We start from the raw sequence: 26,994 nt of genomic DNA, 5'->3' as shown, positions 1-26,994 counted from the left end.
GGTGCAGATATATAAAGTGTGATCTGGGAATCACTGGTATAAAAGTGATCCTGCTGACTGAGATCTGTGCCAGCTTTCAATTATTTTCCCTTAGGCACAGGAGGTCTACCAATGCCCTGACAATAATTGTATTAACTGCTTCTGAAAAGCACATCATTTAGTGGCCCGATATCCTAACAACTTTCTTCCTAATCTCTGCACCTCCCTCAGAATACCAGTCCTTAGCAGGAGTACTCATGACTACTAAGACTAAATGATCAATGGTCAAAAGGGTGAGCCACGGCCTGAAGGTCTGCAGTGCAGCAGTTTTTATAGACTATAGATACATTTAGTATGTACATGTGATCCTTTCCATAGTATTTCACTGTGCACTTAACAGTTGCTTCTTGACTCAATACTCAATTTTTAAGATGTGTAACGTTGATTTTTCAGATCAGTCATAGACTGTTGTTTGCGATGCAACCCATTTTATTATTAGTAGTAGTAGTAGTATTAGTAGTAGTAGTACTTGATTTGCATCTGGGGGGGGCGTGGTGGCATGGCAGTTTCAGGTAGTGCCCACTGTGTGGCGGGGCGTCCCATCCTGGGTGTGTCCCCTCCCCTTCGGCCCTACGCCCTGTGTTGCCGGGTTCGGCTCCAGCTTGCTGCGACCCCACTTGGGAAAAGCGGTTGTTGACAATGGATGGAATGGATTTGCATCTAAAATACCAGCTATGGTAACTTGAGCACTACATTTTAGTGAAAAAAAAATAAGTGATACAAGTATAAAATATAAGTGGAACCAAAAAACAGACCTTGCTGTTCTTTAAAAGTGAGGTACATGACTTTAAACTAAGATATGACATGTCTCTCTTGCAGCTTTGTAATAAGTCTCACACATATCCCACTAGAGTTATAGGGTTTATCTTGTCTGTATGTTTCTTGACTAAGGACAGAGTCACAATGGCCCAGTACATTATATTGAAGCAATTCCTATACCCGAACTCTCTTGCTCCATGCTGACATTTGAGAAAATAAAAGATGGGAATGTGTCAGTGTTCCTGAATTTATTATGACAGATGACCTTTTAGGTTTAAGAGTAGGGTCATTCATCTTTACAATTGACAGATTCATGGACTTTGTATTGGTGTTTGTCAGTACCATGTTCTTGTAACTGATTTGAGAAAGCATTTAATGCCTTAGTTTTCAACATCTCACCCTTTTATCAGGTTTGTAATGCACTCTGCTAGATTGTGAAAAGGAACACAACAAATTGTTGACCTACCATGAAGATGTCTTTCAGATTTATAGATCTAGTCAGCATTTACTGGTTGCCCACAGCTATCTGATTTCTTTCCAAATTCAAGTTATAAAAACTTAAATAGAAAATATCAGTTGCAGCACTTTGTTATTAGCTATAAATATCTTAACATCGCTTAAGATACTGTTTTACTGTAGTTTTGTGTCCTGTATACCGCTAAGAGTGATTTCTTTCATCATGGTTTATATAGTGAAGTTTGGATGAAAGACAATCCCAGTGGTCTCTTGCAAATTTGTGACTCAAATTTAGTTTCTTTGGAAACGTGCTCACTTATATGACGTGATCAACGGTTCCACTGATATTCTTTGTTCTGAGCTCTGACTCAGCCTCACAACTAACAGGTTCCCTTCTGCCTCTTAGTGTGCAACACACCTGGCAGTTTCCCAGCATTCCCCACTGCTACCAGAAATTCATTTTAATTTTCAAATTAAATTCCCTTTATTTTTTTTTTTCCAACTATTTTAAAAAAGCCTCTTTTGTGGATTTGAATTGGAAGCTGTAATGACTTGTGTCCTGTGTTTAGATGGTGGCAGCATTAGATTCCAGCTGTGTTAGCTGATTGTGTAAAGACTACTGTGAGAAAGCATCAAGTCAGTCTATGTTTAAATTGCTAATGGAAAGAGCTGAAAACATGATGATAAAATGGAATAGTGGCCAAAACGTTGTGAGCAATGGCAGCCATAATGTATTTTCACAAATAATAAAGTGTTGTGTAGGTGGACATTCATAAGACAAGATTTAAGGAAGTGCATAATTCCCACTCAAAGTGGTACACAATAGAAGCTGAAAATCAAACTGTAATAAAACCAAAGCAACCTTCAGCAGTTTGTGATATTAAGCCAACATTCCTTTTGATGATTTTTAATAAAAGTATTCACTAGTTTCTTATTATGGGCATATTGTAGTAGTCTTGCTGTATCGAACTATTCATAAATTGTATTTGGATTAATTTATTGCAATTTCAGTCTTTCCCTCTCATCAGTTTGCTATAAAGTCTTGTTGGCATGGGTACACACAACAGTTAATTGGCACCAAAGCAGATATTGAAATCAGCAGCCTTTATCGTTATAATTTCACTATTTCAGTAGCTTTTATTTATTTACTGCAACGTGGTGCTGACTAGTCTAAGGGTAATTTTCTTTGCCCTTTAATGTCCTGCTAATTGTTGCTGTTGTTCCTTTCTGTTCTTAACAAATGTGTGAATTAAGATCAGGCTCTCCTGATTTTTACAGTGAGGAAAATCTAAGAAAATATATACCAACAGAATGATCAATTTAAGAAAAGTGTCACTAATTACAAAAATGTAAATGTAAACCACTTGCTGTTCACTTTGGCCAAAAACCCAAATGCTGTAAGCAACATGGTTATGTCAATTATGTTGCTGCTAATATTAATGGAGCAAGATTTTGCCAGCTGAACAGCACCTGATGGGTAAGTAAAGAACTGTGCAAATCTTGCTCTACTTTGCTCACATTCTAAGGCAATTATAGAGGAGTTCGCAATTGTGAAAATCTTGTAGTATTTTCCTGTGACTACAGATACAAGGTAACAAGGTAATTTTTCTATTGAGCATCCTTAACCCTAAAATATATTAAATATTTATATAGCTTCTGTTTCTAGCAATTTCCTAACAGCTCTTTTCCTAATGAAGTGTACAATTACCTGCTGTTCTGCACCATATTCTGCCATCTCTTAGGTTGTATAATGCTGTCCAATAGAAGTAGTTATAGAAACATTATGTTGGAATAATTAGCAGTTCCTAATTGCTAGCGGAGGCTCAGGGCAAATTTGCTTTGGTAAGTGCTCTTGAATTTGCAATCACTCTAAGTAACCTGAGCCCTCAAATATTTATATTTGTTCATCTAAGGCAATAGTATGAATTTACCATGTGTTCTTCAGCTCTATTAGACAATACTGGTAAACCCACCATCCACTTACCTTCTGAGGTATTTTGCTGGGAAACATATCTTTGTCCAGTTTCACAGATTCATGGATGATAAGATGTTTTTCCTCAACACATTTCAAAAGAACAGAAAACCAATAATCAAAATTGTCCAGAAAAAGGACTGCCAGAGTGCGTTATTGGCCACTAGTGTGTTGACAACATCAGCCTCTGCCTCACACACCAAGACCAAGTTGTCACATCACTCATTTGATGCAGTATGCTAGCTAATAATACATTTTGCTAGTAACTTGCAGGGGCAATTACTGGCTTATACAGTTGGTTGAGCTGATAATGGATATTTAATAATGTTTGTGGATCTGTGAATGTATGTGTTTTTATACCCCATTGAAAACAAACAAATCTCTCTAGTGTGTAATTGATTTCACTTTTGTCTTTTCGTGCTTGTTTAATAATGAGTAATAAATTACATAATCAGATCTTAGTCAAGTGTGTATAATAACTAATTATAAGTAATATGTTTCACATTTATAAGCTATATTAAAAGAATATGATATCCACCAGGTGAAGGCAGTCTTGGATGATGTCATGGAGAAACTGCATGAGGAGTTCAACTTGCCAGAGCTGATGTCGAAGGTGGAGGACCGGACACCATACATTGTGGTTGCCTTCCAAGAGTGTGAGCGCATGAACTTCCTCACGCAGGAAATCAAACGCTCATTGAAGGAACTCAATCTAGGTTTGAAGGCAGGTGACTTCCTAATCCTCCCAGGCACGGTGGTCAGTGGCTAAGCAATGCAGGACACCATCTCTCCAGTGTTTCTGGCCAGTGGCAATATTAAAATGTTTTATTGAACTTATTTACCAAATCAGATGCTAACACTCTTACACAAAATATCATATCCATAATGAAGTAGCAGCATTTTCCCTATGTGGATGCAAATTTAATAACCTTATATCATTTTCTGTGTCAAATACTAATTTGTCATTAACTTTCATAAAGACAAGACCAATAAGGATGGTTCATTTTAAAACATTTTTTTTTATTAACTAAATAAGAAATTTCATCTTTTCAGAAAGATTTATTTTAACCCAAAAGAACATAAATGGGTCAAATGATAAATATTTACGCAAGCTCTCAGGTATTCCTTTGTGTTCATAACAGTGTACGTTCAATATTCTGAAAATTTGCTGACAACAATTGTTTTTATTACTGGATTAAAAAATCATACACTTCACTTTTTAGTGACAGTTTTGTCCATTATTATTCATTTATAATTTATAGTCATCAGTCATCAGCCTACTTCACAATGTGATTTTTCAGTTTTTTTGCCTGCTCAGAAGTCTGAGCTTTTTAGTGTTTAAATTTTTTATTCTGAAGACATTTTATCAAAACAGATGTCTTTTGTGAAACAGGACAAAAGCTTCAATCAAACCACACAATGCACCATATTAACTTTTCAAGTAATTTAACAGGTCCCAGTATCCTCCCTCTTTTCACACTGTATTAGCAATATATAATGTAAATGTTATATAAGAATACTAAAATGTCCTCCCATATATCATAATTTAATAATAGTATATATACCTTAAACTGATGTAACACCTAAATTCAGAGGCCTGGCCAGAAGCTGAATATTAATGTTCTGTTTTTGAAATCTGCAAGGTTAGTGTAGCGCAAGTTAGTGTCCAGAGGCAGATGCTCCCAGTTTGACTGTTGAAATCCCAGTGGCTTCGGCAAAGATAAATGTCAGCAATGCCGCACTTAATGTCACGGATCTGGCAACAAAAATGCTATTTTGAGCCCATTCTCCCATGAAAACTGTTTACGTGTTGCATTAAAAAGTAAAATATGCATTGGCCCAACAAAAACAATTTTTACTATTGAAACTGTAGCTCTTTCTCATGAGTTTTTTTTTTTTGATTTTTCAAACCTTGCTAGCATATATTTAAAGCTGTTGAGGAATATGTAAAATTAAGAGTGTTCCAGTAATGTCCTGTTCAAGGTACAAGACCTATTTTTTATTTTTTTGTTGGTAATATAAACTAAACTTTGATTACAGTTAAAACTGACTTATGGTGAATTCTAGCTTTAGTCTATTGTCTAGCTTTTGTCATTTACCATTCAGGGTAAGGCAATGAACAATGACCACAGCCATAAGGAGTCAGTTTTTTTCTAATTGTTATAGTTGAAATTGTGTTTTTTTTTATATGCAGCTCCTTCTATAACTATTTTTTAGAACCCCTGTAACCTGTTTTCCCACGTTTCCTGGTGGTTTGATCTTTCATTCTGCATGTGGGATTCTTGTTCCCTAGTGAAAAACAGTAAAAAGGTTGCTTGTGGGTTTCTGAATTCTTATTTTTTCTTTTGTTATGACAAGTAATTTCTAAATTATTCAGTTACACAAGGATCTGCAATTAGTTCAGCACTTTATTTAAAATGTTTGTGATTTCTCCTTTTAAAGGGAGAGCTGACAATGACAAGTGACATGGAGAACCTGCAGAATGCTTTGTTTCTTGACCAAGTGCCTGAATCCTGGACAAAACGGGCTTACCCTTCAATATCGGGCCTCGGCGCCTGGTTTGTGGACCTCCTCAACCGCATTAAGGAACTGGAGACTTGGACATCAGACTTCACCCTGCCCTCAGTGGTGTGGCTGGCTGGCTTCTTCAATCCACAGTCCTTCCTGACAGCTATTATGCAGTCCATGGCCCGAAAGAATGAGTGGCCCCTGGACAAGATGTGCCTGCAGTGTGACGTGACCAAGAAGTCTCGTGAGGACTTCAGCAGCCCGCCACGTGAGGGAGCCTACATACACGGACTCTTCATGGAGGGAGCACGTTGGGATACCCAGGTATACAGCAAGCCTCAAGCTCTCTACTGTTCTAGATTGGTCAAAGGTCTCATTTGCTTTATTAGTCACTGGGATCAATGTCAAGTGGAGTCACCGCTCATTCTTTCTGAGCACTTGCAATTTTAAAAGAACATATACACATTCAAATTTTCTCAGGCATCTGCGATGTGCATATTAATTAATAAGCCTAACAGTATGTACAGGCAAAATTTAATTATCAGCCCGGCTGCTTTTCATATATTAGGAAAAGTAGCAAGATGTCAAAGCAAGTTTGCTTCTCGGCCTTAGGGGAAAACTGCCTCAGTTTACCCAACTGTAAAAGTGAATATAAGCACAAATCCATGCGGAATATCCCAGTACAGCTGTAAAAGTCAGAGATTTATGATAACTGCTTCTTTTATATAACCAAGTTTATCCTGAGAATTCAAAAAGGATGTCTAAAGAAAACATGACCTTTTTAGTAAATACATATTAAGATTTAGCATCTGCTGCTAGAGGCCAAAAGTTATAATGATCTGATCTAAACTGAGTTCTAAACAGATATCTTTTTTCTGTATATATCTGTATAGAAACACCTGTATACATCTCTGACTAAAGGCTTAATATTTTAGACTTTTTCAGACTATTTTCTGTGCATTATATCTGTCTACATTAAGAGTAGAAGTTAGTTTATGCCGATTAGCTTTTACCTCATGAGCTGTTCCTCAGAAAATTTAGTTTCTGTAATAATTACTTATTTTATTTTATTTTATTTTTGAATTATAAATGTGTTTTTCACTTTTCTGATGCAGCTGAACACAAAGTACTCATGAAATATAGGATCAGTACTTGAGGTTGAATGGCAAAAAAGTGCTCCTGCAAGATTTGACTGAGGTCAGATTTACTTTGGAGGTCATTAGGTACATGGAAAGTCGAGATTATTACCATAACGCTGATTGGATGAATGAGTGTAAAAGCTAAAGATATGTTGCAGAGCATAATTACAAATGAGAATAAGTCTTCATTCCACCAACTGAAAAACAATAATCAGCAATTGGAGGGCATTCTTGGAAGCTAAATTGGCATTGATTTTGGGTTTTGTCGTTTATAGAAAATGAAGGCGGTTGTTGAAAAGCTTGCTTTGTTGTTTCTGAGAAAATATGAAGAGGAGAAATTTGGAGGCAATTCTGTACAGATGATTTCGAGTGGGTTTTTACTGGCCTTAAACCTGAGGGAAGGCAGCCTGCAGTAAGAGAGGAGCTGAGTTACTTAGAAGATAAAGGGAATGATATAACAGGTTACATCCTGGAGGAGGGTGGACAAAATGGGATTCTGTTGCTGTGTGGTGGGTTTACGAGATTTGATGAGTGAGGTCGGTGTCACATAAGGGAAAACACATCAAGGGAAAAGAGATTATCACCAGATGTCTCAGCATGTTCGGTGTTCCTTCTAGGTGACACAAAACTAAGAAGGAGAGAAGATGGAAAGAAAAGCAATTTAGAGATGTCCACTTTTTTGTAGAGGAGGTACAAAATCTGCATTAAGCATGGAAAGGAGTAGTGAAAGAAGGGGCCTGCCAGAGAAATGGAAAGAGAACATCCGTCCACAGGGATTTTTAGCATCCGCCATTTTTCCGTAGCATTGTACAGTGAAGAACCACGGGAAACAAGCCATAATGATTCAAATTAGTCTAAGCCAGCAGTGTCCAGCAAAGTAGACATGGTCTAAGTAAAACATGGTGTACGTTGCATAGAGGACTGTTACTGGTCATAAGCAGCTGTAAGGAGGCAGATTTGTACCTTGTGAAATATTAAGTCTATCAGAGAGAAAACGTGGAAAAGCTGAAATGAACATTTCACTCGTGCAGCTATATTAGCAAGGTACAGGGGTCCGTTCAGGCACTCATCACAGTGGCACACTTCCTCCCAGTGCTTGGCAGATGTCATCCAAACCATTGAGTATGTAATCAGCATTGCAGCAGTGTTGACCCATAGATACAAGAGCATAGACACAGTCTGTATGAGCAACAAGGTGAGCATTGTCAGCCTATGGTGTTCTGTTGCAGATAAGAGTCCACGAAAGGTCTCAACGGGTAAATCGGTTTAGAACTGAGGCTGCTTTATGTAGTGATGCAGGAGAAACTGGGACTCGGAATTTGTGTTACAGGCAAATGATTCCAGGAGAGAGAACACCATTGCACTTGCCGTGTGATAACCAACATGCCACAGTGGCATCATGAATTAATCATGAACTGCAAGAATACTGAATGGACTTGAAACTGGAAGCATCTTGCTAGATTTTTGGACTTGGAGAAACTTTCATACAATTATACTCAACTAGTTCTGTATTTTCTGTAAAAAAAAAAGAGAGAGGATAAATGTATCTTGCATTGATCAGTTTTCATAAATGTACACACATACATGTATAGTTTAATGAAAGCTGGTCTTTCATGTGTACATGAAATGGATCAAAAGTCATTCTCTTAGTACAGTATATTCAGTGTGTTCTTAGCAAAGACCCGTAATGCTAAAACACTACCTACACACACTCAAACACACATACACTCAGAAAAAAAAAAGAACACATTGTTAAATGGCTTAAATGATGGCTTAGTGAGCCACCAAGCTTTATACATTTTTCACCAAACATGCAAAATTCCTGTCTTATCTTTAAACATGGATGTTTCAAAAATAATTCAAAAACTGAGTCCAGAATATCAGAAGAAATCTTTAAATCAAGGCATTTTACTTTCTCTTATGATAAAAGGACCCCTTCTTTCCGTTTAATTTACAAAGCTACTACCCTTAAAATAAATGCATGAGTCAAAAAATGGAATTGGCTACCAAATTAAATTTTTTTGAAAATGCAAATACATGCCTTTGAGCAGTTATGTTAGCTATGATTCTCTTTTTTAATCTTCCTTCCCATATACCTGCCTTTTTTTGGAATTCAAAGCAGCAAAAAAAATAATCTAAATATATTATTTGTAAATTTCAAAACTGCTAATTGCAAAGAAAATACCATACAAATATTAGACATAAAGGCATAAAAGAAGAGGGGAGGACCGGGTGAAGGGATTAGTTTGTAGCAATATCTTGTTGTCATCTCCCAGGGAAGTGGGCACTGCAGATGTGTGTCTAGTGGTCAGTTCTTGTGCCTGTCATCTGTGAAAGTGTGTGGGAGAGGATTAATTATCGAGAGGAGGTCCTCTGCTTCACTTCTTTTATAGACTGTATTAAGCAAGAGGATTTCAATTCAAAATCTATTAACTTTCACCACTTTCAAGGATACCAAGAGCCCTGCAACTTATTGTCTCTGAATCTTCTGTGGGCTACCACTATCTCCTTGAAAATTGCTTGTCAAATTAAACAGCTTTAAATAAGCACCTAATGTAGCTGGACAAAATGCAATCAGCAGCAATATTTGTTATAAGTCTAATGGAGGAATATTGATTCTGTGAGGAATAAATTGGATTGTAAAGATTTTTATCAGATGACATTTTTTGTTACTTAAATCCATTTTCTGAAGATTATAAAAGATAATAAAACACTTATAGACACCAGCAGGCAGGACAGGGTTTAGTAAGTCTAGCAGTAAGGCGATGATAACCGCACATTGTTATAGTTCACACCTTTTGGGATTTGATTCTGCAAATCTTTAGCCCAGCTTCTTACCAGTAGTTTGTTGCTGTGTAACTGATAATTTATGTTTTAATAATAATAATAATAATAATAATAATAATAATGAACTTATGGTTTATGGGAAACATTGTAAATAGCATCATATTGACTTTATAAAACAGGAATTGGTGTTTGTTTAAATGAAAAGCTCTCATTTGTGTAATGCCCCGTTTGCCTGTTTTCTTACTAAGACAGGGATAATGGCAGAAGCCAGACTGAAGGAGCTGACTCCATCAATGCCTGTCATCTTCATAAAAGCCATTCCCGTTGACAAGCAAGACACTCGCAACGTGTATCAATGCCCTGTGTACAAGACTCGGCAGAGAGGACCTACGTTTGTGTGGACCTTCAACCTGAAGACCAAGGAGAACCCATCCAAGTGGACCCTGGCTGGTGTTGCTCTGCTGCTGCAGGTTTAGAGCATGAGACATAAGATCTCTTGACACCTTTATAGCACGTGACATTATTGTTCAAGGAAATTCTGTTTATCTAATGTTTTACCCCTCATTCAAAAATCATAAATCAGTTGCTTCTCTTAATTTATGCTTAACTCCTTCTCCATAATGATTATATGTATCTTTAATTTATGCATGATTCATATAATCTTGTACTCAACAATGAGGATTTTCCACTTGTACAACAAAATCTGCAAATTATTCATACATTTAGTTGACACCTTTTGGGTTTTATATTAAGCTGCTGACAAAGATTTTTTAATTTGTATGGCTAGGGAGTTTTTACTTCATAAATTCAGGGTAAGTACAGTGATCTAGGGCACCAAGGCCTTTACTTGAAAGGCAGTGGCTCTAACCACTGTTTACTGCTGCTCCAAATTACCACTAAACAACTTTCATTTGGTGTAGTTTTGAAAACATGTATGTTAAGAGGTTTATGATGATTGAAGGTTTATGATTAAGTACTGAGGCTATGTAAAAATGGGGCGGCACGTGGAAAGGTGGTAATAATGACACTTGAAAACAACAGAAGTAGCATATTGGTTTTCTGGTTTGGATAAACCTCTTCATGTTGGACTGTTGAGCAAGGTATTTACTCTTAACTGATAGTGTAAGAATACAAAACGGTATACTGTAGATGGGTGTAAATCATTGTAAAGTTTCTTTGGATAAAGATCTTTACTAAAATGTTTATTTTTCTTTCATATGCCCATGCATTTGTCCCAAGCAACATAGAGTGCTTGCATACTAAGCTATTACATTTTTCATGCTTTTATACTGTTAAGTTTTTTTCTTTTGCTAGGGCAATTATATAACAATATAATAAAATATCGTGCCTCTGTTACCCTAAGATCTGATCAGCCTTCAGAAACGCAGAAAAGATGACTAGACTGTCTGCATAACTCTCTAATAAGAATAATTATATATTCTAAAACAATGCAATGTCAATTTTCCTTTAGCAGAGCTGAAAATCTATATGAGAAAAGACAAACCTGTGTTTTTTGTGTGTTTATACTGACTTTCACACATCACAACATAATTACATCCTCTGACCATATTCATTATATACATATGCACAGAAGTTTTAATGAAACTATTAATTTTCAAACTTTAGTTGCTGTTTAGCTCTTTTAACTTTGTTTTTTATACACTTTTGAGACAGCAGTGTATGGAAAGAAAGCTTTCTCAGAACCACGTAGTACTTCACTTCTTAAACCCTGAAGGCTGAGAACAATCGAGGCTTCAATATTTCAGCACCTAGTGCAATTTACAACAATTTATTAATATCAGCAATGTGAGCTTGAGGAAGGAAGTGATCTGGAAACCTCGACAGCCCTTTTTCACATGACTGTTCTTGACTGACATTTTTTTATTCAGCAACCACCACAATTTAGTTAACTAACCACAGGAGGATTATACAAGTGGACATGATGTAGAGCTCTGTGAACTCTTGGGTTTACACATTCTGTAAACTCCAGCTTCCATTTAATGAGAAACTTGAACTTCCTTTCCTTCTACATCTTACCCAGAGTTTGAGGTGATTGTTAAAAGTGAACTTTGGAAGTCCTTTCAGTTCAAAACAGAAAGAGCAGTGATTTTTCAGTTTAAATTTAAGTAGGTAACAAGACTGGCAGTGACAGCAATGGTCCTCCCATGTGATCAACTGCTACACCCCAGTCAGACCCCTTCGCTCATCTACTTCTGCTTGTTTGGTGGTCCCGCGCACCAAAGGTAAAGCACAGAGATTCTCGGTTCTGGCTCTGTTGTGGTGGAACGATCTTCCCCTCCCACTCAGAACTGCGGAAACTGACTACATTCAAGAAGGTTATGAAAACTCACCTTTGCCGGACCTATTTCGCCCAAGATCTCTCCAGCTCATGTACGGTGTAAATGTTCATGCACCGTAACTTCATGAGCATTATCAGATAAAGCCTTTAATCAGCCACTACTCCGGCATTGTATATGCTTGCTTGTGTTACATTAAAAAAAAATAAAAAATGGTAGGAGGGTATCAGGATTTGTCTATCCTGTGTTTTATGCACCTACTTGAACGATGAACCTCGGTGCAGCAAGTGGTAGGGAACAAACTAGGTTTGCTTGAGACTTCCATGTCTGCAGCTATGTTTCCTTCTCTAATGCATAAATTGTACTTTTGCTGAGATGGACGTCGCTTTGGACAAAAGCATCTGCTAAATGAATACATGTAAAATGTAAATGTAAATGGTCAGACATGTGGACTGGACCTCTTTGTTTAGCTTGTATGATTTTTAACACCACTTCTACACTACTATTCAAATACATTTCTTTCAAATGTTGAGAACCAGGCATTCATTTTTTGTCTACTCTGGGAGACATTTAAGTATATGTCTCAAACTGTAGATGCTGCATGCTGCCTCATAATGCACCTTTATCTTTCATTTTCAATTTCTGTGGTATTATTTAGAGAGACCTATACAGGTTTTCTAAAGGGGTGTGGTGGTGCAGCGGGTTTGGACGGGTCCTGCTCTGGCGGGTCTGGGGTTTGAGTCCTGCTTGGACTGGCATCCCATCCTGGGTGTGTCCCCTCGCCCTCCAGCCCTAAGCCCTGTTTTGCTGGGTTAGGATCCAGTTTGCCATGACCCGGCTTGGAACAAACTGTTTCAGACTGTGTCGGGGCGCCATTCCGTCACAGGGCACCCCCAAGCGGAACTTGAACCCCAGGCCCTCCAGTGAGCCCAGCAAAGCCCACTGCGCCACCGCGTCCCCCTGCTTTAGAGCTGCTTAACATTTCAAATGCAGATGATTGGTTACAACACAGAATTCAAACCAAATCTGTATTATCTGAAATCATGTGTTATTCTCAACATATGAAAGCTCATAAAGCTACTATGGCTGCTTTGGTAATTTAGTGCACATTTCTAATTTCAGAGACCAAACCGAACACACTTGATTAATAATGGACGTATACAGTGCAACCTTTGATAAATGTAGATATATATTTAATGTTTTGCCAAAGAGAACTGGAGATTTCAGTTAGCTGAAGGTACTTATGATAATCTGCGGTTTTTATTACTAAAAAATACAGCCGTGATGTCACATAATAAACCATTTGCCAAAAGCAAAATTGGTAACCTGGTTCCCATAGGTTGAACCTTGTCATTTTTTTAACTTTAGCCACCCGAAATTAAATGCCAGTATGGAGGTCAAAAGTTATATATCCACCCAAATTAAATATGTCACTTTGATATTCGTCTACATGGTGATTCACTCATTCATCAACTGGTAATTTTTAAAGAAAAAAATTTTTTTAAATTATAGTTACACAGATTGAAGGGTTAAAAAACCTGATCTGCACATGGATATGTTATAAGACCTTCTTCCATATTGTCTGTGTGGTAGAAGAAGGCCCCCTGGCTGGAGGAAATTCCATCCAAGGATCATGCTCTGAATATGAAAGAAGGCAACTTTCATCCTTTTCGTTGTGGACCATTGGTTGCTAGGTTACAGGTCGGTTTCTGAGTAACTGCCAATGTAAAAGTGCTTGAGTGTGTGTGGTACACATTAAAATGGTGCAAGAGAGGCTGGCTGCAATTTTCTGTTGATATGATGGTCATATATTGAGATATCAGAAGGGTTCACTGCGTATATTGAGCAGAATGAAACTAGGGGGCTGCATTTTATGAGGAATACCTTGTGGTTCCAGTGTGAGAGATTGCGTTGCAAAGCTTGGAAGGTAACGCAGGGAGAAGAGGGACAGCAAAATATTGTCTCCATAAGAAAATAACGAAATTAACAACATGTGTTGCCAAGTAGGGAGCAATCTAGACAGCTTTCCATGAATAATTAAACAATCCCTTAAGAAGTTGAGATGCAGAACAAGATCAGTTGTTTCCTGCCCATATCAGTGTCTGCCTGCTTTTCCTAGATCACCCCAAGGTCACTTTGCTTTAACGTGCAGTTCCAGACAATTCAGACTCGATGGAGTCGAGCACAGGCCTGGCATCAGTGACCACAGCTAGCCTGAAGGGCGGGAAACTCTGCAGTGGCACGTCAGCTGAGGTGTCGTATTAGTGTGTGTGCCGCAGTGTGAAAATTTCATCCCGATGAATATAAAAGCTCCGCTTGAGACTGATTTCAACAATTGCCTTTCTGGAAACAACGAAGCATCATTGTGCTGGTGTCATCTTGTCTCTCAAACACTTCCTCTCCGTAGTCCCATCAGGTTTTCTTCTCTTTGGAGGAGGATTTGCATAATTAAAATCAGAAATAGCCCTGCTGAAGCCAAGGTGCAGGTGCCATGCGACTTGTCACATACTCTGTGTTGCCTTCACAGAATTTTTTTAAGTTACCTATTTATATGTGGTCGTTTATAAGTTATCCCAAACATTTTTTCAATTTACAGCTGAATGTCTGGCTTTAAAATGTAGCCAGGAAAGAGTGGGTTTTAACAATTTTGGCAGCACAATGCACCTTTAGTCTGAAAGTGCGTAGAAGGATAGGTGTCTTACTATCCATGCACTCCCATTATACTTACCTGTCGATTCTCTGGTCTCTCTTTTCCAAGGCATGACTTACAGTAGCAGGTAGAGAGATGTGTGAGAGCGCCCATCATGTACCTATGGTGAACAGTCAGCCTGCTCTCTGGGTATGAGTGCTGATGATGACTTCATAGGGAATGTATTTCACTCCTCTCCCACCTACAGATCAGAGCTTAATCTTTTTTTTTTTTTTTTTTTTCCCTTTTGCACATACTATTTAATTGCTGTGTCATATTCCCATCTAAATGCAGATAGGATGGGATTTGTGCAAATTGGAAAACAAAACTATTAACTACAAATATCTGCAAAGAAATGCAATTGCAAGCTTTTGTTTTCATGTTGTGAGGAATGTGTTCACACTCCTTCACTTCAATGAATTTAAAGAAGGTCTGCAGTTGCGTTGCCTGGTATTAAGTTAGTATTTATTAATCTGTATGGCTTTAAAAATTGTTTTGCTTTAATGTTCTGTTTGTGTTTTTGCTTTGTGTCTAGCTATGGTACAGCTTGCATGCAAATGAGTGCATGTTTCTCATTGAAACATTTAAGGTTGAGGACAAATACTCATAAGCAATATGGTAAATAAACAATGGACTGTTAATAAAGATGTTGGTTTAGGGTGGTGGGAAAATGATGCCCAAAGATATTGTGGCATATGGGGCATGGGTGCAGAAGTCTGTCCCTTTGCCTTTATACACTTCCATGCAGAAATATTCATAGCAAAGTAACTCCAGACCTGTCTTCAAGGGTGAGATGAGCTCTGGGTTTGTTGACTGTATGATTGGGTAGATTTATAAATAAATAAATAAATATAGATTTTTGTAATTTTTTATGATTTTCACTCCGCTGCAAGTATACATTAAACATTTGTTTGGTTTAGTTAAAAGTATTTAACAAATTACTGCTGCCATGTTTATATGCTTTATTTTCAGTCCATAAATAACTATAAATAAGCAAAGTGGGGTAAGTCTTTTATACTCAAGGTTTACTAAACTGATTATAATATACAGTACATACAGAATGTGCTTTAAGTATATTAGAACAACAAGAAAATTACAGAGAAACAGTCAAATACTGCCCATTATTTTAAGCTTATTCAACGTAACCCATTTCTGTGCACAAACACAAAGATACTTCAGTTCTCAATTCTACCATAAACACTTTTCAAAAACTGACCTAAACACAAAACCTCCATACCTGTTAGAGTTACTGTCCCCAGACTACATACTTACAGTATTTTTTAAGCCAGTGAGTATTTACTACAAAGTCTCTAATTATGTAATACTTGAAGTTAGTTACAGTAGCTACCAGAAAGCAAATGGATAAAAAAATTCCATGAGTATATCACGGTGATTCGGAGGACGTGATTGGAATTGAAAACCCACAATCCTACTAGCAGGAGACAAAATTTCAAATCAAAGCTATATGTATTTGATATCTTATATAAAATATAACTCTTAATTATCTGTTCATGTTTTTATTTTATGTGCAATACATTTCCTAAAGTCTGGCTGGCAATATATTTTTTCTAAACATGCAACATGGACTCTCCCTCAGTGTCTAAAATATCAGCCGTGTCTTTTGGTTTAGAAAATGTTGTGACACCGTATGCAACTATCAATAGGAAACATGAAGACGTTTTATCTTAGACAAAAAAGCACCCATGGTGTCTAATGTCAAGAGACTTTTCTAAGATGATTATTTGTCCATCATATATGTGGATACTCATTCAGACCTACTGAATCATCATGTATGGTAAGCAAACGGTGCTTTAAGACAATTCTAACACAGTTACAGGCCACACATCCCTTTGCTGCATTACAGGCTTCACAACAAAACACTGACTGGAAACATGACCTCTTGGCACTAAATAGTGAGCAAAAAGTAATACTGCTTTTTGAGTGTTTCTTTAGCAATATTAGTAAAATATTTGTGTCATAATCTCACCTGCATTATTACGTGTTATTATGCTTTATTACTCCATGAATATAATTTTTAAACAACAGATTAGCAGATTTGCAGAATCCCCATCGAGATTTTTCATTATAGTTTTTTTTTTTTCCTGTTTTCTGAGAAAGATATCGTTTGCATTTAAATAGACACCGTTCCAGTGAGCACGTACTGGACTTCCCTCATTCGGACAGTATGGCACTATAAAGAAAGCTCAAGGTGATCAACAGAATTAGAACTGGCAACACAAATTGCCAATATGTTCAGCTGTTTGTTGTTTGTTTTTTTTTTGTTTTTTTTTAAATTCACAGTTCACAGCAGAACATGTCCTGAATGGCCATGTATATCGGACAGAATATAGTGTAACAAGGTGTTAAAAAACGTAAAATAACTATGGAATATGGAGCTAGCACTGGACTGGGCCATACTGCTTACATCTCTTTGCATGGCAATGAAACACACTCTCGACTTGTATCCCACTGACAACATTCCTGCAAGGCCTGGCAGAAATTGTTTTTCCATGCAAAGACTAACTGATACATGTAACAAAGCATAAATATGCTAATTTGTGTCATTATTACCATTGCATTTGACTTTATAATTTTTTAATTTGGACTTTTGAAGTAATTGTTTTGATCTAATCAGTGTGTGCAACCTTTAGTGTCTGTAAGTCAAGTACTCGTTGGGTTCCCCACAGCTGACAATCTACAACTCCGTTTGAAGATTTGTTAACCCGCCGCACAGTTAAGCATTTTTTGTGCATTTTACATATAAAAAGTATTTATTTGATATGAAAAGAACAGCACAATGTACTAGTCCTGGGTTTTATATGCTACATTTATATTGATGCTGAGTAGTATGCATATAACACTGTAAGTGTTTTGTTTAAAAGAAATTGACAAAATGATGTGTAAATTGTTTACTACCAAGCAGATGTTAAAGAGAAGATGAATCAATCCATCCTACATAGCTGTACCATAGCAACAGTGCCAGACCCTTTGAGCTGCCTGCTGGAGTTTAAGGAGAAAATATTACTGTAAACCTCTTTTTATATAATAATCCTGAAGCTCTTCTGTAGCTGGGGGATAAGGCTGAAAGTTCTTTACAAAGAGTTGTGTAATAATGCAGGTAATATACTGATCATTATCAAAATGGGATGTTTTAGTGATAATCTCTGCTGCAGAAATGGAAAGACAAATATTATTGTTAATATTATACCTTTGTAGTTTCCCTTTCTCTAGCACAACTCATTCTGAGAATAGGTGAGACAAAACGTGTTATGATTTTAGCGTTTCACTCTTTGAGCTTGTCTCTTTACAAAGCACTGCTGTTTCTATGGTAAACAGCTAAAATGTGTAATCATTTGTAAAGCCTGCAGAGTGCAGACTGTTACCTTTTTTTCCAATTTCACAATTGAGAGCTTGAATTTGGATGGATGCATATCAAAACACTATATTAAATCAAGCTCCACTCCAAATCAGCATATTTTTTTGGAATTGTATGCTTTGGATGCTACCCTGATAGAATAGGCACCCTTTACTGTATAATTATTATATTCTCAAGCATAACTGTGTGTATATGCCATATCCGTTGAACAAGACTGATAACACACTCGCTAACATTTTGAAAGAGAATTCAGAAGTACAAATATAGCAAAGATTAAGAATTTCTTTTCATGAGTAAAAATCTCACTATTCAAATTTCACTATTCAAATAACCTCTGCATTGTTTTTTTAGAAAATTCTATCCAATCCAAAATCTGAGGTATATGTGACCTTATCAACCACATATTGCTGGTACTCCCAATGTCACTCTTAGAAAATATACTGAAAGTTCAAGGCCAGTGTTCATCACAACTGAGAAACATGATTTTAGCCTATTAAGTATAGTAATAAAATTAAGAATTTTTTTTTTTGGGATTCATAATATAAGGCATTGCTTTAATTAAAACATCTGGACAAATATTTCACAGTTTTAATCCTTTCTTTGTACTTCAAATACTATGTTTGCTGTTGTGTTTAATTTATGTCAAGACAGCTGTAACAATGTAACCATTACACAACAATAATTATCCATTTTTGACATATGCAGTATTTCATATATAACAACACAGTTATTGATGTGATAAAAAGAAAGCAGCTTTTCCTGGCTAAATATACATATAGGACATACAGTAATGTGATATAGTGACAAAATAATTATGGAACATTCGAAGCTACTGCACTAAGCATAATATGTTCACCTGCCTCGTGAGTTACAGGGACACAGTCTAAAGCCGGATATCAACAGTAGTATATAATTGGTTGACCACATTCATTCACTTCTCATTCTACAAAGACATGAACTGACAGACATACATTATTGTACTTACTTGTTATATGATCTCATTAAGTTTAGTGGCTTGCCTAATCTGGTATTGTGGTCAGTAACTACTACTACTACAAAAAATGTTCAGTACAAAAGCCAACTGACACTCTCCCATTTACTGCTGCTAGTATAGCCTATTTACAATCATCTTTGCAAAGGAAATTTGCAAATTTTTATATAGTAAGCTGACACGTGCTAGCCATTACCAAAAAAAAAAAAAAGAAAACAAGAATTCAAAGGAAATTTTAAAATAATCTTTGAATTGATTGTGCTTTTTAACCCACAAAGCCACTTCATTATTGAAATGGTACATTTTTGAGAGGCACCAATTGAAGTGCTAACACCAGTTTATTTAATGAAGAATCTCTAATGCTATACCTAGGACTGGAAGTACAAATAGAATATATTATATTTATATATTTATAAAGTTATTACAGTATCATTCTAGCTCCACAACCTTAATCAAGTTTCCTTTCACACAGTAACCACTGATGCATCGCTCTCTATGTGTCAACGTATAAAGCCCTTGGAAATTGCACTCAGAAGTTGAATTACACAGGAACTGTCCGATCTGACTTAGGCATCCTTTAGCCACCCACGTACACATACTGCTTTGTGTTTGTGTGCATATGTGTGTGCGCGTGCATTCGTGTGTGCGTGTGTGCGTGTGTGTGTGTGTGCGTGTGTGTGTGTGTGTGTGTGTGTAAAATCAGGACTGCAACACTGGGTGATTTGGAAAGCTGGTGCTGAAAACAAATACAATTTTGTTGTTGTTGATATACTTAAAATCATCTCACCCTATCGTGGCCAGTACCTCAAAATGACAATTTGTTGGGACTGCTCTGATCCGCCGATGATCCCATCTTCATTTGCCGTTACCATCACTGCTGCGGTTCTGCTGTGGTCTGATGTGAGAGTCCCTGGGCTTAGACAGTTACTTCGGTCTTGCTTGCTGTGCGGTAGTGGTGGGGGTGTCCTGGGATGTAGTGCAGCTGCTCCACCGTGTGTGTCCGTCTGGAGGCAAACGCCTGCCTCTTTGAGGCAGTCTGGTTCATACTTAAAGTGTTTTGCGCATTGTTTGAGGCACTGGGATGGGAGTGCATTTTTGTCATCTTGTAGCGGTCCATAACTGGCGTGGTGGGCACGAACACATCAGTGTGGGACAGGGCCCGTGACATGGACTTGTCATGGAAGCTGGAGCGCTTCAGTGACATCATTTTGTCGGGGGACAGCAGTGGGTCCTGGGACTGCAGGCGCTCGGCCGACAGCAGCTGCTCGTCGGAAAGGATCCGGCCGCCGTAGGGGGACACGTTGTACGGGGAAGTCTCGTACTCGGGCACCGGGCCCCGCTCTGGGGACAGCACTCGGTCCTGCGACATGGCGCGCTGGACGCGACGAGGTCGCTGGCGCTGCGATGGGGCCGGCTGCTCCTGGTTCATCTTGATCACGTGCAGAGGCAACGTGCCGCGAGCCGCCAGGTCCGGCAAATGCCTCTTGCGTGAATAGTACTCGTCCACGTCTTTGTCAGCTGCGGAGAGGGACACAGCCAGCGCGTTAGGGGAGAACCACATTCCGAACAAACCTGTCTCACCCTGCTGGTCTGCTCTCCCTCTTGAGGTGCATACAAAAGTGGCAAAAAGAGATAAAACTGTTTAGTTTTACTTTCATTAAGATTCCGTTGCATTTTTTCAGATATGGAATAACTGTGACTAAGGTCATGACATTTATCTTGAAAGATTAAATCAAACTCATTTCTAGTTGTCTCCATGCGACACGATCCCTGGGCATTAGTACAGACTGTAAACAAGGCATGACGGAAAAGTAATGTCAATGAGAGCCGCTGCAGCGCTTCACCAAACGTCGTCATATTGTCTGAATGGTCCCACATATTTGGAAAAATCCAGCTTTGCCTGTGGAAGGAAAGCAACACGGCACATAAACAAAGAAACACATCCCGCTACAACAGAAGCTTCAGGAGTTGTCTTGTGATGCGATGTTGCTCCAGGTCAAAGGGCAGATAAACACACATTACAGATGCAAGAGGAAAAGCAGACTGTAGAAAGGTGAGTAGAGACTGTCAACGCATTGAGGAGCTCAGTCGGGGACATCGGTGTCACACAATATTGCGGCAGTGACTCAAAGCAGTGAATCCAGCACTTCAGACTGGAAAGGAACTGCATCTGACATGTCCAAGTGGCAGCCACGTGATTTAACATGTGCATGCACTGCCCTTCTTCTTCATCGCTGTGTACGTTTTAACAAGGATCCTTTATTGGTACACAGGTTCTAGAACTTAATCTGGTTGAGCATCATGTAGTTCCAAGCATATCTTAGATGTAAAAAACGAGATGTAGCACAAAGATCGGCTCTCCTGCACTCTACACACCCTCATAATAAGAAAAACACATTTCAGTCAGCGTGTGACTCTTTTACATCCAGTTCAGAGAAAGGCAGCCTATGGCATCGAAAGCCTGCTTTGCTTTCTTTAACTCTTAATTTGCAGCCTGCTCACACATTTTAAAAACAGATACTTTCGTTCTTTTGCTCTCAATTATATTTTAAAGATGGGATCATTAGTCAGCAACCCATAGATTGAAATGCTTCCCAGAAGCCACTTCACTCTGCATTCGGTAAAATCCTCTTAGCTATTCCACAAAATATTGTCAGTTTTTTTGCTATTTGCGGTTGTATGTCTTGTAACTGAAGATGTCAAAACCATGAAGAGTGAAAATGTTACTACTGCGCTATTCTTAATAAAAGGTCAAACTATTTAAAGTACAAATATTTAGTTATTCTGGAGAAAAATCAGAAAAAAAAAAACAAAAAAACTTTCCCACATCCACATGTTAAAAAAATCCCATTTTAATTTGTAATTTTATCTTCACCATAGATAAAGAGCTAACCTTCATAAGAAAAAAAAGATGGTAATACTGCATAAAAACAAATGTGGAAATTGTGGGTAATTATGTAATCGCTTCCATTGCATTACCAACTACAGTGAACGTGCTGTGGAGCGCATTTATCAGAGTTAGTCACAGATCTCAAACATCAGTAGACTCAAGTAAGAACATTAATCACACACAGCCTACTTGTGAAGCATCAATTAGAATGTGGTCTTCAGAGGGGATTTAGATAAGGCTTGTTATGAGATGAATTGGTGAAGTAATTTCATTTTTTCTTTTCTTCGTAGGAGGATTAACACTGTTGTCCAAGAAATTACTCTAATCCATTTTATGAACAAAAAGAGAAAAGCAAAATAAAATGTGATTCCTCTTGCAAAAACTTATTTTTTGGTTTAGATCATTTATGAATGGTTCCATCATCTTCATTCTTAAATTTTACCAATTTTTTGTAAAAGCCATACAAACATTTGTTCTTTTGCACGTGTGCATTTTTATATGTTTAAATATATATTTATGTAACGTATACAGTATATGTATGTACCCTCATAATAAGATGCATGTATTGCACACACACACATACACACACACACTTGCTGAACCGCTTGTTCCATACGGGGCCGCGGGAAACCGGAGCCTACCCGGCAACACAGGGCGTAAGGCCGAAGGGGGAGGGGACACACCCAGGACGGGACGCCAGTCCATCACAAGGCACCCCAAGCCTGGCTTGAACCCGCTGCACCACTGTGCCACCGCACCTCCACGCTTCCCAGCATGTATTGCATGTATGCAATATATGCATACATGCATATATTACAATACTAACATAGCACTATTATGTATAATATGTAATATTACAAAATAATGGAAAATCATTGCATACATTGTGGCTTCCTTAACAGCTTTGTCTTTAGGCATATTCTAGATCTTATACAGTAGATATCAGCAATTTGCAGTTTTGTGAACATGCAGGCCTACTTCCCCCTCCCAGCACAACACAGCAATGTCTGACAAAAGAGGAGGGGGGGAAACAACTGGAGTGAAGCATGAGTAGCTAAGCCTTCTGGATATTTGCAACAGCAAACGATTTGATTTCAAAGAAAATGTGGACTGCCAGAGGAGACCGCGGAAGGAGCAGCTGCCAGATAGAGTTCCCTCTGATTGCCTCTGTATGTGTGTGTGTGTGTGTGTGTGTGTGTGTGTGTGTGTGTGTATACAGTATTTACTGGTCACTGTGCAAGAGGAAGGGGTTTGGCATCTAGAGCTGTCAATTCAGACCCTTCAAAGCAAAACACGACTTGCTGAGCTTGCAAAGACAATCTCTGCACAAACACAGCCCTCTGTGATCACCTACGTCTACCTTATATACTACCTTACAGTACTGTTATTGTAATTCCTTCCATGCGGAAAAAATATAAAAACACATATGGATGGATGTGCCATCAAGTTGACTCATAGCAATCACTTAGATGGTTTCCAAAGTGAGGGAGGATCAAAGGTGGTATGCTTGGGCCTTTGTTGTGCATGTCTGGGGGGCCCTAAGACAGCAGGAAACATGCAAACTCTGAACACCCTGTGCCACCATGTCTCTTTATACTTATTTACATTCATTCACTTAGCAGACGCTTTTCTCCAAAGCAACTTCCAGTGAATTCCATTTAGTGTTATGAGCCCATACACCTTATTCACCAAGGTGACTTACACTGCTAGATACACTACTTACACTGGGTCACTCATCCATACATCAGTGGAACACACTCTCTCTCTCTGTCACTCATACACTATGGGGAACCTGAACAGCATGTCTTTGGACTGTGGGAAGAAACTAGAGCATCCAGAGGAAACCCACACACATGGCGAGAACATGCAGACGTGCACACAGACTGAGCGGGGATCAAACCCATGTTCTCTCACACCACCCAGGCACTGTGAGACAGCAGCACTACTTGCTCTGCCACCGTGTCACCCAGGCAAGCTGGAGCCTAACCCAGCAACACAGGGCATAAGGCTGGAGGGGGAGGGGACACACCCAGGACGGGACGCCAGGCCATCACAAGGCACGTCAAGCGGGACTTGAACCCCAGACCCACCAGTGAGCAGGACCCAGGCAAACCCGCTGTGCTACCATGCCCCTTACACCTAAACATAGGAGGACAAATCAAAATTCCTACCCTGCAATGGATTGGTGTCCAGGTTGGGGTGTACCCTGACTATACCCCCAGGACAAGTCTGGATCACCATTACCCTGTCTTAACATCCGCGGATACTCACAGTGAGTGTATGAGTGACGGAGCATAATATCCTTAACACAAGTTGAAAATAATATTTAATCCAAACACATGAAAGTGTGGATTTTTAGAAAGAACAACTTTAACACACGGAAACTATAAATGCTTCTTAGAGGGACAATATTCACCATCATCAATGCAGAAAATGAAAGGCAATCTTAAAAAAGCATTAAAAATCAAGATAATTTCCTGCAATGTGTTCAGACAAACCTATTTTCCACTCAGTCTTTAGAAGAAAAAAAAAATTATGAAAGCATAATTGCATGTTCTCACATTTGGTCAAACATTAATTTTAATACAGACTGCAAATATATAAAATATAATCCTAAGCAAACAGTTTAATGAAGTGTAGGTAATTCAGCAATGAATCATACACTGAACGCTGTAAGTGCTGAAATTAATTTGTAATGCATTAATAAGTAAATTTGCTCTTGTAACATTTTTCCATCTCAGATTCAGGAATGCTTAATTAATGGTAATGTTTAATTTAAAGACAATCTGTTTAGTATCTGGGACTGTCAGTTTTGTTTAATTCAAAATGACATTCCTTCCAGTACTTCAAAAAACAGAACTGTTCAGTTATGTTTCTTATTAAAGAAAACTTCATCGCATTTTAGTTGTCTGAATGAAATAGACTAAAGTCTGTTTCCTTTAGGCAGAATCTCTTGTTTAAAAGTTAACTGTAAACAACAGTATAAAAGCGATATGACTAACTGTAAGGAGATGCTGGATCTTATACATAATTAATTAATAGCTTCAGCCGCCAAATGTTTATATTCATTTACTGTGCGGTGTAATAACTGTTCGGCCTGAATCCCAAACCTTGACAAACCCCAGGGTTTTCATTTGTTGTGTTTATATGTGTGAGTGCTGTGTACATGTTTTTAAAACATGTGACAAACTTCTGGAGTAAAAAAGCAAAAGTGTACCACATGGGGACGTTAGTATAATATACACTGCCTGCCTCAGGAAGAAAAATAAGTGGGGGGAAAAAAAAAAAAAAAAAACATTTTTCTTGTCATGTTTTCAAATTTTATTTCATCAGAGTGTTATCTGTGTCTACAAAGATACATAAACAAACCAGAGTGACTATGTATATGCAAAAACCGCTGCTCTATATTTCTACCTTGGCAAGTCATGGTCAGAAAAACACACACAGAGTCTGAAGCTGCTTGTCCCAAGCGGAACAGCGGCGAACCGGAGCCTAACCCGGCAACACGGGGTGTAGGGTTGGAGTGGGAAGGGACACACCCCAGACAGGATGCCAGTCCATCGCAAGGCACCCCAGGCAGGACTCGAACCCGAGACCCACCCCATGGCTTCCCCCAGCCAAGCCCCGCTGCACCACAGGGCCAGCCTCCCCCAGTCAGAAAAAACATTAAATTAAATTTAAAAAAAAAACTGTTCCTGTAATTTGCACATAACTTACTAATCATACTCATCATTTTGTCAGTTTAACTGAATGAAATGTATATCAAGCATATGTTAAAAATCACTGACAAACTTTTCATTTCACAGTACTAATAAAATTACAAAAAACTATAGAACAAAAGTACAACAGATGAATACTTGAGTCACCCCTGTCTTTCCAATCCAGATGAAATCAGAAAATAGCAAACCTCAGTTGCTAACAGATAATATATTCAAAGCTATGCACAAAATCTACTTGCTTATAAGACAGAGTAGCTAGTACTAAATTAAGGGGCTTTATCATATTGGCCTTATAAATGAAGGCTATATTAATGCAAAGCATTTGGCTGCTGTAAGAAAAAGCTTAAATTTGTTTACCAGGCACTGCTGGCAAAATGCAAGAGCCAAAGAGTTTTGTAATGAATGATTATGGTTCTAAGCAGCTTGCATTAGCAGCATTTCAATTTGTACAGATGGGTCTTCACAGTATGTTTAATGTGTATAATGACTGCTTAGTTACCTACTGGAGTTCCTTTTGGTGAACGCCTGTCTTGTTTGCAAAACACAAGCAGCAGGCCATTCAAAAGGCTCACGCTTTTTTGGTGCCGCTGCCTACCTGAACGGGAAATCTTCCGTTTCAGCACCTCCAATTCAAACAACGTACAGATCTCGCACCAAAATAATGGCTTGGGTTTTGTCTGACTTTTTTTTTATCCTGACCTGGAACTCTTGTGATTTCTGTAAACGTGAACTATTGAAGCTTTCCTGGAGTTTGCTGACCTAAACTGATATTAATTTTTTCATTGTTCTGAAGTTCTGAAAAAAGGAATGGCTGTCTCACCGCCTCTGTCCGTTTCCCCATGTGCGTACAGTAAATACCTTTTCTTGGTGTACTGACAATGTAAGTAACAACTATGGAGCAGCATGCTGCAGTGTGTGTAATGAAGGCAGGCTACACTTACTGAGTCTCTTGAGAGAGGAGTATTTACTTAGGTCTGATTTCACTGCTGACTCGTAGGAGGGGGGCAGGTGGGACAGACTCTGGAAGGAGCGGGAGAAGGAGAGATCGTACGGCTCCGTCTGTGAGGTAAGGATGCTGTTCATCCGAGTGCTCTCTGCAGGGAGATAGAAGAGATCAGAAAATCATGACCACTTTGCAATCGTTGGCCAGGAGCCTTTGGGGGACACCTGAAAGGTACCAGGACTTCAGATACCCAGCAGGTCCGCATGCAAGCACAGCCCCTCATCTCACTGCACCGCACTGGGATCGATGATGTTTGGTTCTGTCCTCATGCATTTGTGCTTTTAGTGGCAGAGCTTTGCGGTGCAGTGTGACATGACACTGGAGCAGGAAGAGACGTGGGGACAGACCCTGAGGGAGCAGATGTCTGTC

At 38.5% G+C, this 26,994-nt stretch overlaps 2 protein-coding genes across 2 annotated transcripts in view; one reads left to right on the top strand and one right to left on the bottom strand.

Moving 5' to 3' along the window:
- Positions 1-11,220, top strand: part of LOC114909805 (dynein heavy chain 9, axonemal-like) — a gene marked incomplete at its 5' end in the record, with an annotated part of 69,299 nt that extends 58,079 nt beyond the window's left edge. The window contains 3 exon segments of the mRNA XM_029249615.1: positions 3,768-3,950; positions 5,669-6,058; positions 9,909-11,220. Of these exon segments, the coding sequence (XP_029105448.1) occupies positions 3,768-3,950; positions 5,669-6,058; positions 9,909-10,136 (801 nt within the window).
- An 8,314-nt stretch (positions 11,221-19,534) lies between these two features.
- Positions 19,535-26,716, bottom strand: LOC114909806 (protein shisa-6-like; the record flags this gene model as incomplete). The annotated part of the gene is made up of 2 exons (XM_029249616.1): positions 19,535-20,531; positions 26,564-26,716. Coding segments are annotated over 2 exons (755 nt in total), but the record flags the coding sequence as incomplete, so codon positions are not given.
- Positions 26,717-26,994: the final 278 nt, after the last annotated feature.

This window comes from Scleropages formosus, unplaced genomic scaffold (genome assembly GCF_900964775.1).
Source record: "Scleropages formosus unplaced genomic scaffold, fSclFor1.1, whole genome shotgun sequence".
NCBI lineage: Eukaryota > Metazoa > Chordata > Actinopteri > Osteoglossiformes > Osteoglossidae > Scleropages > Scleropages formosus.
This window is presented reverse-complemented; position numbering and strand designations above follow the sequence as displayed.